This window comes from Lagopus leucura, unplaced genomic scaffold, assembly GCF_019238085.1.
Source record: "Lagopus leucura isolate 7727_CA_CO unplaced genomic scaffold, USGS_WTPT01 Super-Scaffold_100002, whole genome shotgun sequence".
NCBI lineage: Eukaryota > Metazoa > Chordata > Aves > Galliformes > Phasianidae > Lagopus > Lagopus leucura.
Genome location: NW_024962263.1, coordinates 11067252 through 11082891, shown reverse-complemented (window position 1 = coordinate 11082891; position 15640 = coordinate 11067252). Strand labels below are relative to the sequence as shown.

Genomic DNA, 15640 nt, shown 5'->3' with positions numbered 1-15640 from the left:
TTGGCGCCGATCTGGTTGCCGCACTGCCCGGCCTGGATGTGCACGATCTCACGCATGATGCCGGTGTCCGCCGATGCCGCGCTGCTCCCGCTCCGTCAGCTCCCGCACTCTGCGCTGCAGCGGCCGCGCCCCGCTCCGCGCCTTAAATTGGGGCGCTGCGCACCGCCCCTCGGCGACGTCACGCGGCAGCGGCGCGCAGCCAATGGGAGCGCGAGAGCGGGGCGGGGCTGCGGCGCCGGAACCTGTAGCGGGGAGCGGGGGGCGGGAATAAGGGCGGGGCTTCGGGACGGCCCTTCGCGCACCGGGGCCGACGCCCGGACCCCGCCCTGCCCCGCCGCCGGCACCGGGGACAAAGGCGCGGGCTGCACGGGTGTCTGGGCCGGGGCGGCGGTTCGGGGGTTGCGCCCCAGGGCTGCGTTCACTGTGTCGGTGCCGAAGCGCCCCACCGGCGCGGTACCGGCACCGCCGCTCCTCGGCGCCCGCTCGGCCCTTTGTTCGCCCATCGCTGCCGCAGCGGCGGGCGGTGCCGGGAGGGGCGGGGGCTGTCACGGGGGGGGGTCCGCGAGTACCTCCGTGAGCCGACAGCCGCTGCTGGGAGGGGGGGAGGCTGCTGCCTGCGGGGCGTCGGTGCGCTCTGCCCCCAGCTGCAGGGCACGCACGCTACCAGCGGGGCGGTGTGGTTGGCCGCCTGTTGGTTTTTCCCCCAGATGTGAAAGAAGCGCCTTGCCCCGAGCCGGGGAACGGCCCGACATCGGGGTGCGGCTGTCCCGGGGGCACCCGGCTCGCCCCTCTTTGCCCTTTGTCACCGCTCGTCTTCTTTGTCCCCGCCGGCCTCCCGCGCGACCCGACCGCACCGCGGGTCTCCGTGCCTCTGATTTCTGCCTCCGTGCCAGAGCGTCCCACCTCCCTTTGTTAGCGCCGCAGCTGGGGGGGGGGGTTGTGGGGCTGGAAACGCACCCGCGGGGTTGTCTCTTCCACGGGGATCTGGGGAAAAATCCCATCACTTGCACTCCCCATAAGAGCTGTCTGCGCTGGGCTGAGCCAGGAGCGATTCCATTGTCTGGCTGAGCACGCCTCGCCGGCAATGTGTACTTTGAATTCCACGCGAAAGGTTTTTGCGGCACGCTAAGGGTGGGGTGGACGCCTCTACCATCGCTCGCCTAACAAGCAGCCCGCAGAACAGCAGCTCCCTCGGAGCACCGCATGCTGCAGGTGCTGACCGAGCGGTGTCATTCTCCCCTACTGCTGCTGAAAGGACGGCTCGGCTCGGCTGCGGCAGAGCCAGTGCAAAATGCCGGGACCACGAGTGCTTGCCGCTGTTATCTCCAGGTGTTCCGAGTGCCACACGCTGTGTGTTAGTTGCTTGCTACAAGATTTACTGGCATTGCAGGGAGTAGCTGATCTTGCTCATCCTCCTTACCTACGCTAAGCTCATTGCCAGCAGCTCCAGGCTCTGAAGGAAGCCATTTTAAAACCCAGTTCAAGAGAACGGATTATTAGCACCAGAAAGAAACCCACTCTGCATGCTTGTTCCTAGAAGAAATTAATTCACAGATCTGAAAAGGAGGAATATGTGCCTGTGTTTTCTATCGAACTTGTTGAGACTGGAAGGGAAAAAGAAGAAAAAAAAAAGACAGGAAAATAAAAAAGAGGTTATTTCCAAATGAAATATGGGGGACAAAAGGGGAGAAGCAGGTCTGTGTTTTTCTATGTACTCCAGCTGAAGGCTGCGGCCATGCATGGGAGCCACCCAGATAACTGCGGCAGCCTTTGGGCAGGGCTCGGCGCACTCATTGCAAATGCTCTGCAGGGCCACAGCTTGCTGGGCCGCTCCTTTCTGCTGCCTAGCTTTTCCTCCCTGCACCCCCGTGTCTGCCGGCCGCGGGCTGGATGCCACCCTCAGCAGTTCCCCAGGCAACCGGCCCGGTGGCAGAAACAGGCTGAGCGGCAAAGGGAGGGGAACAAAAAGCCCCGCAACAATTTCGCTCCCAGGGCTGATTTCCCATGGTGTAAAAGTGGTGTGGCTACATGAGCCAGGCAGCGGCAGCTCCCGGGTTGTTGTGCAGCCATCCCTGCCAGCCATGTGAGTGAGAGGAGGCACAAAGTGACCTCAGCACAGAGCCCGTTTAATGAAGCTCGGAGGATTGGGCCGGTTTTCTCCGATGCATGCTCTCCCCGGTGCTGTTAGGGTTTGCATCCTCCCAGTTGGGAGCTGGATGTGATCCCCTTCAGCCCTCTGCTGCCAGAGTGATGGCTGATGGAAGCCAGAGGCCCTGGCAGGGGGCAGAACGTGGCCCTTGGCAGCCAATGAATGCCCCAGGGAAGGACGCGTCGTCTCACTTTGTGATATCTGCATTGGTGCGATGTGCTGCAGCAGTGTGTGTGCTCATCGCGATGCTTTTCCCAAGGAGGAACTTGCTCTTCCTTTTGGAAACTGTGTGCCTACCACACATCCTCATCCAGGGGCACCCCAGGAGGATGTGAATGGCTCAAAGACCTGGCAACTATGTCCGAGGCTGGGGAGCTCCATGGTGTAGGGGCACAGTTAGTGGACATAGTGATGGCAGGTTGATGATTGGACTTACAGATAATCTTAGCGGTCTTTTTCAACCCTAAAGATCCTATGATTTGGGAGGATTTCACATTGGTGTCCAGGCTGAGGAAATGTTTTTGTCTCAACCCATGCTGGCCGGAGGGAGAGGGTGCGAAGCAGCACAAGGCTGCGTGCTTGGCATGCCTTCTCTGCAAGCTTGCTCCCACTCCTGCACAGCCTCGCTGCACAGCCTGGTCCAGGATCCTGAGAAAATCGCTAAGCTCCGAGAAAGTCATTAGAGCAGAGCCCCGCCAGATAGGAGAAGGTAAAACTGCAGACAGAAAGAGGATTATAGGAACAGGATCATGGGTAGCTCCAGGGCAGGGGAGGATCAGCAGTGGCGCAGAAAGCCTTTCTGTAGGATGCTAAGGGAAGAAAAAGAGGGAGGGCTGGGAAGGATGACTGCTAGGGAGAGCTGCCACCCTACAGTGCTCGCAGTGTGGGCATTTCTTGTTCTGGCTCATCCGTGCTCAGGCTCACAGGTGTGCCCTCACTGCAGCAAAGGGCGGTGTGAGCATCGAACAGCATCTCAAACCGTGTGTAGTAGGTGACTATGAACCACTGCAGTACAAAAGGGAGGTGAGAAATGGTGTCCGTGATGAGGAAATGATCGAGCAATTAGAAGGGCAGAGTTTTCCCGAGATGATGCAGGAGTGCTGATGAGGAATCGGTCCTCACATAAATCTCCTCGCATGGACACCGGGCACGGCAAGGTGCTCTATTGGTGCTGTGGTCCCTGAGCCAATGGCAGGGGGGCACTTGGTGCCTGTGTGCACGGCTCTCCGGGCATAAATATTAATAGGGTTCCAGCCCGGCACTAGTGCTGATGCAGCTGTTTCTTACGTTAATGTGGAACGAATTCACTGAATGCAAAAGAGCGAGGGATGAAAGAAAATACTCAGTTGCTAGTCTGAGTTGTTCTTGCAATCTGCTCTCAGTCGGTTTTGTCCCGAGCAGTCTCTTTGTGTGCGGTCTGAACCGAGATGGGGCAGATTTGCATAGCTGGAGATTCTGGTGGCAGATTGCAACGTTAGATGGCAAAAACACTGCTGGAACTTCATCTGCAGTCCCCAGGTCATGCTCTGGAATCACGACGACACGCAACACGCATGTCTGGGAAATGCTTCTTTTTGCTTCAAGCCTTGTTGTTTAAACCTTATTCTCGTCCATCCCGAAGACTTTCATCCTTGAAAACCCAATAGCAGCACACTGCCCCGCGTCCCTATGGGCTCAGCATTCTACCGAATCCATTGCTCGCTAGGACGTGGTGCGTTAATGAAGCAGGGGCTCGGTAACCGGGTTGAACAAAGCGTTTGTCAAGGTCTCCTGTCACCACCCCGCTCTCCCCTCCCTGCAGCAGCATTGCGGAGAGCAGCGCAGCTCCCTGCAAGGCAGAGCTGCTGTCAACTCGTTAACACTTTCTTTCTCTTTGCAAAAGGCACCGCTGTGCAGATGGATTGTAAAGATCTTATCAGGCTTTGGCTGCTCTCAGGTGCCTCTGATACACACCTTTCTGTATGCTAAAGAAAAATAAAATGCTTTTGGAGGAGGAAAAAATGGCCTCAGATCATTCAAATATATAATGCTAAATCTCTGGATTACAGAAAAATAAAATGGCTGTTTGGAAAGATCTCTTTCTTCTCTCTCCCCAGCATCAGCTGCTCTCCTGCATTGGGCAGGAAGGAGAAGATCGGGATGCCAGGAACTTGCAGTTGAGAAAAGCAGGATTTGGGGCGGCTGCACTGCGCTATGCTTTCAGGAGAGCAGCGCAGCCTCTCCAGACGGCAGGATTCAAACAAAGGCTTTGATCACTTGAGTTATGAAGCTGGAAGCGTCCTCACCAAACTGGGGCGGGTGGCAGATGCAGCCTCTGCTCCCAGCCCTGTTTTTTTGGCAGTCCCTGCCCAGCAGCACACGCAGGCTTTGTGGGGCCGAGGGCACACCTCTGCCAGCCCGATTGCAGCACCTTGGGTGAGCGATAAGCAAGGCTTATAATTAACAGCTTATCCTCAGCTCTCAGAAGACAGCAGGTGCTCCTTCGATTGATTTCGGTAGCGGCTGGCTCAGATCCTGAATCTGTTGCAGGAAGGTATTATTCCCAAATGCTGTGAATTCCTTTGTCCTTCTCTCTTTCCCAGTTTTCCCATTTGTGGTTCTCTATAAGCTCTGGGGGTGATTTTCACCTGATTTTTCTTGCCCCAGAAGCACAAAGGTGAGCTTTGTGGCACCTGGTGCTTGCATTTGCCTCTCAGCCCTGGGGAAGGACACCATCCAAGTGCTCAGCTCCGGCCACGCCTGGCACAGCTTCTCCAAATGCACGGCCAAGCTGGGAGACGGCTCCTCCTGCTTTCCAACAGGCAGCAGCGAGGGATGCTTTCAGCTGCTGCTCAGGGGTGGGACACAGGATTTTGGAGGTGCCTGCTGGGACCCCACGGGACTGAAAATACAGTAAAGGAGCTGTGGTAACATATCCCTGCGATAGCACGTTCTGTCAGCTCAGCTATTGTCTGGTCTGCTGCTGCATTAACAGGTAACACACCCTTCTTGGATTTATTCTGCATTTATGCTGGTAGTGCTAAGAATTCTTTCACTTTTGAAAATTCTTCTCCCCAGAGAACTGGGGACCGAGTGACATTTCTGAAGGTTACACCCTCTATAATCATCACTCACACGAACTGAGTGCCAGCAGCAGTTTGACGCTTCTGCTAGGAAATCGGATGTGCCCCCAGTATCACATACAGATACCAAACTACCACGTGGGATATTTGCTTTCTGTGCTAAGCCCCGTATCCAACAGAGCAGGAAGGAAAAGCAAAGCAGATCCCAGCTTGAGGCAGCCCACCTCTGAGCAAACGCATGGGGCTGCCAGGGACAGCGGCAGGCTGTTAGCTCCACTCCCTGCCTGGGGAGGAGGAAGGAAAATAATCAAAGCTGATTTTGTCCGGCTGGTTTTGTCGAGAATGGAAAAGTTAAAAGGCTGTGGCAGGACTGTAAGAAGTAATGAAAGAGGGTGACTGTCTGGAGAGCTGGACTGAGACACTGGCACTTGGTGCTTAAGAAAAGGGGGAAAACTGTGTGCAGATGTGCCAGGACAAGCCCCAGGCTTCAGAACTAGCAAGAACTATTCAGTGCAGGGAGGAAAAGATGATTCATGGAAATTCTGCCATCAGCAAAGTAAAAGCACCCAAAAAGATGGGGAAGAGGTCAGCAGTGCAGCCAGTCCCATGGTCACTGCAATAACAAACTGTCCTTTGTGAAAAGGCATTTCATTCCCCACCAAAAGCAACCTGAACCTCAGACAGACCATGGTTTATAGGATAACCAGCACTGTTATCCACTGACACTCTGTCAGGGATTTCCAACGTTAGAAACATAGCTGTGTGTTGTTCGAGCAGAAGCCCGCCTCAGCCCTTGTGCTGGGAGCTGCAGCAGCCTCACATCCTTTCTGGATTCAAGCGCATCCTGAGGATGCTGACACCCAGCCTTGTTTCTGTTGGTGGCCTAAGGACAGAAAGATAGCAGCATCCAGCATGTGTGCTGAGTGCCATGTGGGATCTGGGCATTCCATCCAGCAATAGAAGGAAAACATTGCTCAGTACCATCTTTTCATGCTTCTCTCAGCCTTTCAAAAGCTCATTTCCACTAAGCTTTTGTGTCCCTTCTTCCGAGTCCTATTGCAGCCTTGTCACAGGCATGTAGTAGCCAATTGCAGCTGCAAATCTCAATACAGCTTCTACGTGCTGGAGTCAGTGCTTGCAAGCTGTCTGGGGTTTCTCCAGGGTGAAATGCTCTGTGTAAAAAATATGATTTCCATTTGATTGCACAACCTCTTCTTGTCTTGAGGGAGCAGTGAGTCACTCAGTGTCAGTGCCACGTCCAGCATCCACAGACAGACCCACGTGTCTGAGAAGCTCCGATAGATCTATGACAAGTTTCTCCCATGACTCATAACAACAAAAAGAAAATGTCTAAACCATTTACTCTGTGCTCAGAAAGCTCCTTGAGATCTGAGTTATGCAGATATTCATTCAACTGCAGGGAACCAGGCAGGACTGCCACACTTCCACTCTGCAGATGAATGAAATGAAGCAGAGTGGAAGGCATTTGAATACAGCCACAGCACTAGGGGGGCATGAAACCTGATTTCTGGCCCAGGACACTGCAGCAGGTCACAGTGAACTGCTGGCCAGCCTTCTGCACCCCATCAGAAATGCCAACAGCTGTGGGTACCAACCCCATGAAAACAAGAGACTTTCCCCCAGGGGAAGAGCTGCTACCTTAAGTCCTTAGGAAGTCAGGAACTGGATTTCCTTCAGTGATACCTATCCAGGAATCCTCAGATGCACCTAAGATCCTGGCACCTAATGTTAGCAGAGCAGTTCTGCTAACATTATAATAAACATGTAATTGCTTGTCATCTAGATTTTACATTTGCTTACATATGCTTTCTCAGATGTGAGCTTTTCAAGAGGAATTGACCTTGATATTGCTTTGGATCATGTAATTCATAGTTGGAGTTCAGTGCACTCCCCTTACAACTCCTGAAATTCAGCTTGAATTCTCTTTTGGCCTTCTTTCTGGGACCACAAAATGAGGCTGAACAATGGTTGGTACAGATATTTTGAGACTTTGGGTGAACAAAGGACCGTGATTATGTGTGGGTGGCCCAGGAGCAGTTTCCCATCACAGCTGAACACCTCTTGCTAGTTGCTGCTGCCTCCTCTCCCTCAGCTCACCTTCCTCGAGGAGCTAAAGTTGCTAACCAGAAGGAACAGCTTTGGTCAGCTTAGTTCCCCACACTGACTCATCAACACATCTGACAAGGCCTAGGAAGCAGGACCAGGGCGGCTCCACCTAACATTGCTTTAGTTTGCCGCAGCAACTGCACGGTAGAAGCAGAAGCACTTCTCCCTTTCTTGCCTGCTTCTGCTAGCTTGTGCTGCCCTCCATTAGACCAAACATTTGAGCAGGGGTATGGCCAGTTAGACGAAAGGAAGTTCAATATTCAGAGCAAGGTAGGGACCCTGGAAGCCCAGAGCTGCACCAGTTGCAACATCCTGGTACCACCAGACTCACTGGATGGAGCAGATGGAAGGTTTCCTTTGGCTTACTATAACAGGCATTTATTCCTCTGCAAAAAGACAACAAAATGAGAAATCTGGAATATTCTGAGGCAGTCTTCACCTCATACATGTTAATGGTCAACTGCTTTTCTCATGTGTCAAATGCACACCTTATTGCTGCAGAAGAAAAACTGTAGGATCGGTGACAAGTTGTGTCCCTAAGGGGTCAGGCTGGGACTGACACTCTGTAATATCTTCACCAATTACAGCGACAGTGGAATCCAGTGTACTCTTACCAAGCTTGCAAATGACACCAAACTGTTTAGTGCAGTTGACATGCCTGAGGGACGGGGTGCCATCCAGAGGAACCTTGACAGGCTCAATCAGTGAGCCCAGGAGAGCCTCACAAGGTTCAGCAACGCCAAGTGCAAGGTCTTGCACGTGGGTCATGAAAACTGCTGCTAACAGTTCAAGCTGGGGAATGAAAGAATGGAGCACAGCCCTGACAAAAAGAACTTGGGGGTACTGGTGGATGACAAGCTAGACAAGAGCCAGTAATGTGCCCTCACAGCCCAGAAAGCCAACTGGGCAGCATCCAAAGAAGCACGGCCAGCAAGTTGAGGGAGGTGATCCTGCCCCTCTCCTTGCGTTGGTGAGACATCACCTGAAGTACTGTGTTCAGATGTGGAGACCTCAGTATAGGAGAAATGTGGACACCATTGGTGTGCATTCAGAGGAGCAACACAAAAATGATCCAAGGAGCGGAACACCTCCTACATGAGGACAGGATGAGAGAGCTGGGGCTGTGCAGCCTGGAGAAGAGAAGGCTCTGGGGAGACCTGATAGTGGCCTTTCAGCACCTAAAGGGGTGTTCCAGGGTACGTTTGGATCTGAGAGACAGGATTTTTCAGCAGCAGAGGCAAGCAAACTATGCACTGAGAGCAGCACAGAGGGTTATGGGTTTTATTCAGCACACACACACTCATACATACATGAGCATCCATTTTAGATAATCCTCATAAGCAGGCAGCAGAAACTCCCTAAGCAAGTACACTATTACTTACTGACTCTTGAGAGATGGCAAACCATCAAAAGGAGAAAGAAAGAACAGGTCTCCTGCTTCAAGGTGCACTTTTCCTCTCTCTCCCACCACAGCCTCTCTCCTGCTTTTTATTCTCCCTGGGGTCTGCAGGTTTTTTTTCCATTTGCGCCCTGTACCCGCGTGGACAACATGTGATAGAGAGCCCAAGTGGAACACCTGCTTGCAAAACAGGTCTTTGCAAAAACAAGATAAACTGCCAAGGTCAGCTCTCTCTACAAAACAAGATATTTGCAGCTCCTGCAACAAGCATCAGTTCCCTTAAAACTGTCAGGATACTTTATTTCATCCCTGGATCATTCTTCAGTCAAGGCCCTTTAGGTCCCTAACACAAGGGGGGCTATTGAAAAGAAGGGACAGACGCTTTAGCAGGGTCCCTTGTAATAAGACAAGGGGAAATGGCTTCAAACTAAAAGAGGGAAGTTTTAGACTGGATATAAAGAAGGTTTGTTGTTTCTTTTTTGTATGGTAAGTGTGGCGAGGCACTTGAATAGCTCAGAGATGAGGATGCCCCATCCCTGGAGAGATACAGTGCTAAGCTGGCTGGAGCTCCGAGCAGCCTGATCTATCTGTAGGTGTCCCTGTTCACTGCAGGGGAGTTGGACTAGATGACCTTTCAGAGCCCTTTCCAACCCAAAGCAGTCTGTGATTCTATGAAAATATTTGCCTCTTTCAGCAACATCCCAGTTCATAATCGTGTGCTTTACATCCGTTAGCCCTTAAGTTATCAGGAAGGAGATTTACTCATGGTTTAGAGGGAAAAGGTGGGCTGCAGATTCAGCGTGTAGGATTCAGTTGCTCCCATGGGCAACATTACTTCTGGAGAAGAACAGGAAGAATAGAAGTGCATGCCTTTAAACCACACTCCTGGGGCTAGGACCTCATCACAGCAGCAACATAAATACATCCCTGTGTACATATGCAGTGCTTTTTGCTACAGTATCCTTGCTTTATCATTGATTTTCTATCAGATGCCTCACTGCAGTTGATGTTCAACCTGGCCTTGTACCTGACAGAACAGATGGATGACAATCGGCTCAGCTTTCACAGCTACAAAACAGAGATCAGCATGTTAAAAGAAATGCAAGAGGTTTCCTGTGCTGCTGGATCATGCTCTCCTCTGGTTTTGCAGGGGCTCTGACAGCCTTGCAGCGCTGTAATTAGAACATGTTTCACACTTGATGGTCTGGTTCTGCACATTTCCACTCACCCTTCACAACTGCATGGCAAACCAGCATGCTCACCCTCCATTTACTCGCCAGGTGAATACTTTTCTGAGCTTGAACACAGACCCAATGTGATCTACAGGCAGCAGCTGTATTTCACAAAAGACCTTATATATGTAGAACTGCATACATGCAGAAGGGCCCCCTAAGGGCACTCTAAGCCCTTTAAGGACTTGCTTTAAAGGGTTCTGGAGGTCTCAGGATCCCAGGGAAAGCTACCAGTGCTCTTTACCTTTGAGATGACTCCTGAGGAGGCGAACAGAACGTGCTGAGGGAGGAACAAGCCTGGAGGCAGCCTTGCGAGCAACAGAAGAGACTTACACTTGGTGTTGTAACACCAAGGGAGAAACAAGAGGACTGCTGCCTCAATTTCTACCCAGCAGGAGAGGCACGCCGGGCGGAAGCTCCACTAGATTAGAGCCTCCGCTAGGACCGCACAGAGCCGGCTCTGGCCTAATGTAGCAGAGAAACTGGCTCAGGGCACCCAGAAAAAGATTTACCTATGTGATTAAATGCCTGCAAGGGTGCAATGCAAAGAATGCCAGCACACCTGCCTTTCACCCTCACTTCCCTTACGCTGATGGAAAGCAAGGCTCAGCAGAGGCTCAACGCAGCCCAACCTAACTGTGCCCCACACGGCTCTTTTCCCCACTGGCAAACCTCCCCCACCCCAGGTGCTGCCACCGGCACCTCACCACCACCACCACCCGTGCAGCTCCTGATAGAAACGCTACACAGCGCCCGCTTTGTTCTTTTTCTTTTTTTTTTTTTTTTCCCCTCCTTTCTGAACGCAGAGCAAACCTGCGGCTGCCAGAAGCACAAAGATGAGCGCGACACAAAGAGAAGAGCTCAGAGCCCACCAGCAGCCCGCAAACAGCACTCAGCCCCTCCCAGCGCAGCTCCGCCACTCGCCTGCCTCATTACCTCTAGTGAGGCGGACCCGCCGAGCCTGGCGGGTGCCGCTTCAGGAACGAGGACGCCAAACCCACCCTCCGCAACCGCCATTTTGAAGCCACCATTTTGGCGGCCGCCCCTCGCCGCCATGGCCGCTCCCGCCCCGCCCCGCCCCGTCCCGCCGCTGCCTGGGCGGAGCTACGCGCGGTGCCGCCCCCCGGTCCCGCCGCGGCCTGGCCGAGTAGATGGAGGCCGCAGGCAGCGGTGCAGCGCCGGGCTGCATCGATCTGCACGATTTCAGCGGGCAATTGGGCGAACAGCGGGTGCACTTCCACGCCATGCGGCTGCAGGATTCGCTCTTCCTCTGGGTGGGCGCCGCGCCCGCCCTGTCCAGCCTGGCCGTGGCTATGTGCAGCCCCCGGGTGAGTGAGTGAGTGAGCGAGCGAGCGTGTGTGTGTGTGTGTATCGATGTGTGTGTGTCTGTGTCCCCGCCCCGCCTGGTGCCAATCCGCGGCTCAACCCACGCTGTGCTTTGCCCGCAGGACAGCGTGCCCGTGTCCACCTCGCTGCTTGGGGACCCCTCCGACACCGCCTCCGCCTGCCTGGCCCAGCGCCTGGGTACGTGCGGGGCTGCGGGACAGAGCTGTAGCCCTGGGGTGGGGTTGGGGGCTGCGGGGGCGCCTCGTGTGGGACGGGGCGGGCCGCCTTCCTGCCGGGAAGCAGTGCTTCGGGGGGGCGGCCGTAGCACCGCGGAGAGACAGGACATCCCGAGTTGGAAGATGCCCACAGGAGCCATCGAGTCCTGCTCCGAACACTTCTTAAACTCCGGCACTCGGGGCCGTGCCCACTGCCCTGTGCAGCCCGTTCCATGCCCACCGCCCTCTGGTGCAGACCCTTTTCCTGACCCCAGCTGCCCTCCCCTGACGCAGCTCCATGCCGTTCCCTCAGGCCCTGTCGCTGCCACACACAGCAGAGCTCAGCGCTGCCCCGCCGCTCCCCGTGAGGAGCTGCAGCCACCATCAGGCCTCCCCTCAGCTCCTCTGCTCTGGGCTGAACAAACCCAGGGACCTCAGTCACCCTTCGTACCCCTTGCCCTGCAGACCACTCCTGTTTCAATAGCCCTTCTTTGGATACTCTCTCATAGCTTTGTGTTCTCGCTGTATTGTAAGTGGCCAAACTGCACCCAGTGCTGAAGGTGATTGCACCAAACCCTGTCTCATTTCTCACTGGTTAGCGCCCACATTCTGCCCTGGTGAGCCCCAAGCTGTCTCACAGGTGCCAGCACTTGCTCTGCCCCTGCACCACATAAGGCACACCTCCAGGGTTGCCCCCTTCATGTAACCATAGAATCATTGAGGTTGGAAAAAACCTCTAAGATCATCAAGTCCAACCTTCAACCCGTCGCTACCATGACCACTAAACCGTGTCCTTAAGGTCTCCAGCCTCTGTTAGAGCATCCTGGTGTACCCACAGCACAACGCCAATGTGTGCAGTAACCCAAATGCATGCCTCCATCCCCTAGCATGCCTCCTGTAACAGTACATCCTGTCAATTCACCTAGCACCTGCTTAGCTTCAATAGCAGCCTTGTGCAGGTTATTGGAGCTCACTGGCTGGTGACTGGTACAGCTCCAGCGGGCAAACTGCTGATGTGCTTCATACTGGGTGTTGGATGCAGGATGATGCACTGCTTGCTTTCTACTTGCTTCTGTCATTTCAGTTGAAAAAAGTTGTGTAATTCTTCCTCACAAGCTGGATCTTGATCACGGGCACTGTGTCAAGAGTTTGTAGCACCAGGCAGGTCCATGAGCCTGCCCCTACTTCTCTGTGGCCCAACACCTATATAAAAAAGGGTTGTTCGACAGGGCTAGTTTTGGACAACCATCACTGGTGTCCTTTCCTCATCATTATAACTTGTCTTTTACCAGTTACTGCTGTAGCCTCCCCTGATGGCAGCTCTTTCTCTTACCAGGTTTAGGCATCTCCACCGTCACTAGTAATTCTATGGGGTGCTGTATAACATGATTTCTTTATGTGTAGTTAGTGCATTGTCCTTATCTTTGTTACCAATAGCTTGCTGCCGGGATATCAGTTATTCTTGATCCTCACAGCATAACACACCTTCATCCCTTCCTTCTCTTTGTGTGCCTACAGTACCTGTCATTATTTTATTTTAAGCTTCCCATGCCCAGCTGGTCTTTTGGTCAGTGTTCCTGTCTGGCTCAGCTGCAGTTTTCCCCCCTGGTAGCCCTCACCTATGTTCTTAATAAATTGTCTTCTCACTTGTAGTTTCCAGCCCAAGGAACGCCCTACTGAGGAAGACCTGGCGACCTTTTTCACTTTGGGTTGGAAAGAGAAAGTCAGTGACACACTTCTGGCTTTGACTAATCATGTGCTTGCTGATCAGAATGGCTAATGGGGCTTTGTAAAGAGAATTGAATCTTTTTGAAGTTTTACCCTGGTTTCTAGGCTTACTTTTGTCAGCCCAGCAATGTAACGTGGGCCAAGTGTGCTTGTGGACACTCAGTCCAGAGCTGTTTTACACTGAAATCAGTGTAAAATTATTGTCAAGCCTCTCTGTGCCTTCTTTGTTCCACGGGCTGTGCGGCAAGGAGATGTGAGCTCTGCCCTGAGCAGAAATGCCAAGCGTCGCTTTGGCTGGCATTGAGCTTTCCTCCAGGGAAATAAATCCTCTGTACTCCCTCAGCTTCTGCAATAACAGAGATGGCTGTTTGATCCCAGCCTGCCCCGTAGCTGAGGCAGCCTTCTTACCCATCCTGTCACCTCAGAACACTTCAGGCAGGCAGTAACTTCTTTTTCTCTGTGCTGTCACCACGTTTATGTGCCATTTCCATTCTACTGTTGGCAGGCACTCGTTTAAGTAGCGCACGATGCCACCTGGAGGCAAATAGTATTATTTCTTCTGCTTCCCAGTTGTGTTCCATCCCCTGTGCTTTGTTCCTGCAGTGCCAGGTTCCCTGTTCTGGGGCAGGAGTTTTGGTGTTGCCATAGTCAGTGTGTGCACATCCTCCCGTTCTTTTCTTTACATCTGATCGACTTCCTAGCCCAAACAGCTGCGTTTCGTGTTCTGGCTCTGTCTTTTTCCCTTATTTTTTTCCCTCCACTGATGAGAGAACATTTGCAGCATTCCCATTCCTACATACCTATTTCTATCTGTGCTGGGTGCACAGACTGCTTCCCACAGCCTACCTCCATGCCCTGCCTCCACTCTCTAACACGAGATGCATGTAACCTGTTGAGAAACCTGTATCCTAGAAGATTGTTCCCTGTGAGCTGGAGGAGCCCCCTTCTAGGGAAATCTTTGTGTATGTGTAGCCTCTCCATGCTAAGCGGGTGAGCTGGTAGAATGGAAAATGGCAATAAACAGATTTGCATAAAGAAAATGGCTCAAAGGAGTAGTTGAGCTACATTATATATATACGTGTGTGTGTGTGTTAAAATACGATTATAAACATACATTGGCTTTCTGAAATTAACTTTCCAACTGAAGAAGGACTGAGATATTACACTTCCTGGTGTCCTTATTTTCAGTTTTTAGATTTCAGATGATGTTTTTGAATACTGAGTGGAACACTTTTGATTTCTCCTTGGGACGGGCAGCTCCCAGCTTACTCCTGTCATGAATGTGGTGTGACCTAAATACCACTTTTGTCTTTTATTTCATGCAACTATTTTAAACCCAGTGTCTGTTTTTCCCTATGGTGCTTCAATAGTTGAGCTTTAGCCATCTATTAAGGGAGTTACAAAACAGCGATATCACAAAGGTAATATCTAAGTAGAATTCCATTTTATTTATAAAATGCTTCTTTGTATTATCTGTTCTACTCTGATAATTAAGTTTTCCTGCCCCAGTGGGCATTGGTTTTGTCACTGTTAATTAGTTCTGTGATGGATGACAGCTCTTAATTTTATAGCACCTCTCTCCAGGTAGTTACCAGTGCAGTAGCCCAGAAATTCTGATGTTCATGGAGTGAAGAGTAGAGGAAACATAGCCACTGACAGCAGGCTTTGACAAACACAATGCACAGCTTTGGGAGCCTTTTTGGGATGTTGATAATGAAAAAAAAAGAACTTTGCTAATTGTGGTTTGAGAAGTTTCTTGTTGACTCTCCCTCTGTGTTTTTCATGAACCAAGTGCCAGTGATGCAGTTTCAGCTTGGTCCGTTGTTTCCCTTCCACTATCCTATATTTAAGAAGTGTCCAAAATGCACAAAAAGCATGGGGAGGTTTTGCAGCAACTGGTGGCTTTTTCATCACTCCAAAAACTCATTCACAGTCACCAGGTGGGATTACATTGCCCGCTCTAGCAACGTGCAGAGCTTTGCCCATGTGCTGGGTGCTTTACAACTGGGCCCTGGCATGCGGGAAGTAGAGAACGGTCTGGTAGGCCTCTTCATGATCGTTTTTTAGAATGAATGGTTGAGTATCTCCATGGCTTTTGTAACGGAGTAAACTATGCCTGAATATTTTGTTCTGTGTTTTAGCCAAGAAGACCAAAAAACAGGTATTTGTCAGCTACAATCTGCCAAACACAGACAGCAGTTTCACCTTACTCATAGAAAACAGGATCAAGGAAGAAATGATGGCTTTTCCTGAGAAGTTTTGACTTTGCATCATTGTAAAATAACTGGAAGTTTTTGTTTCAGAAGAACTGAGTGCAGTTTTCACACTGCCATTAAGCGGTGTGCTTGTTTTGTATTGCATTGGTTGAATTTGCATTTGTTATTAAATGTAGCTGACCTAAA

At 51.9% G+C, this 15640-nt stretch overlaps 1 protein-coding gene across 2 annotated transcripts; it reads left to right on the top strand.

Moving 5' to 3' along the window:
- The first annotated feature begins 11092 nt into the window (after positions 1-11092).
- Positions 11093-15640, top strand: PSMG4 (proteasome assembly chaperone 4). 2 transcript variants are annotated; one of them, XM_042868645.1, is made up of 3 exons: positions 11093-11297; positions 11418-11493; positions 15380-15640. In XM_042868645.1, the coding sequence occupies exons 1-3, from the start codon at positions 11121-11123 to the stop codon at positions 15499-15501; spliced, it is 375 nt and encodes a 124-aa protein (XP_042724579.1). In that variant the 5' UTR covers positions 11093-11120; the 3' UTR covers positions 15502-15640. The 2 variants fall into 2 exon arrangements, with proteins under 2 accessions (XP_042724579.1, XP_042724580.1); XM_042868646.1 differs by lacking the exon at positions 15380-15640 and adding an exon at positions 13164-14975.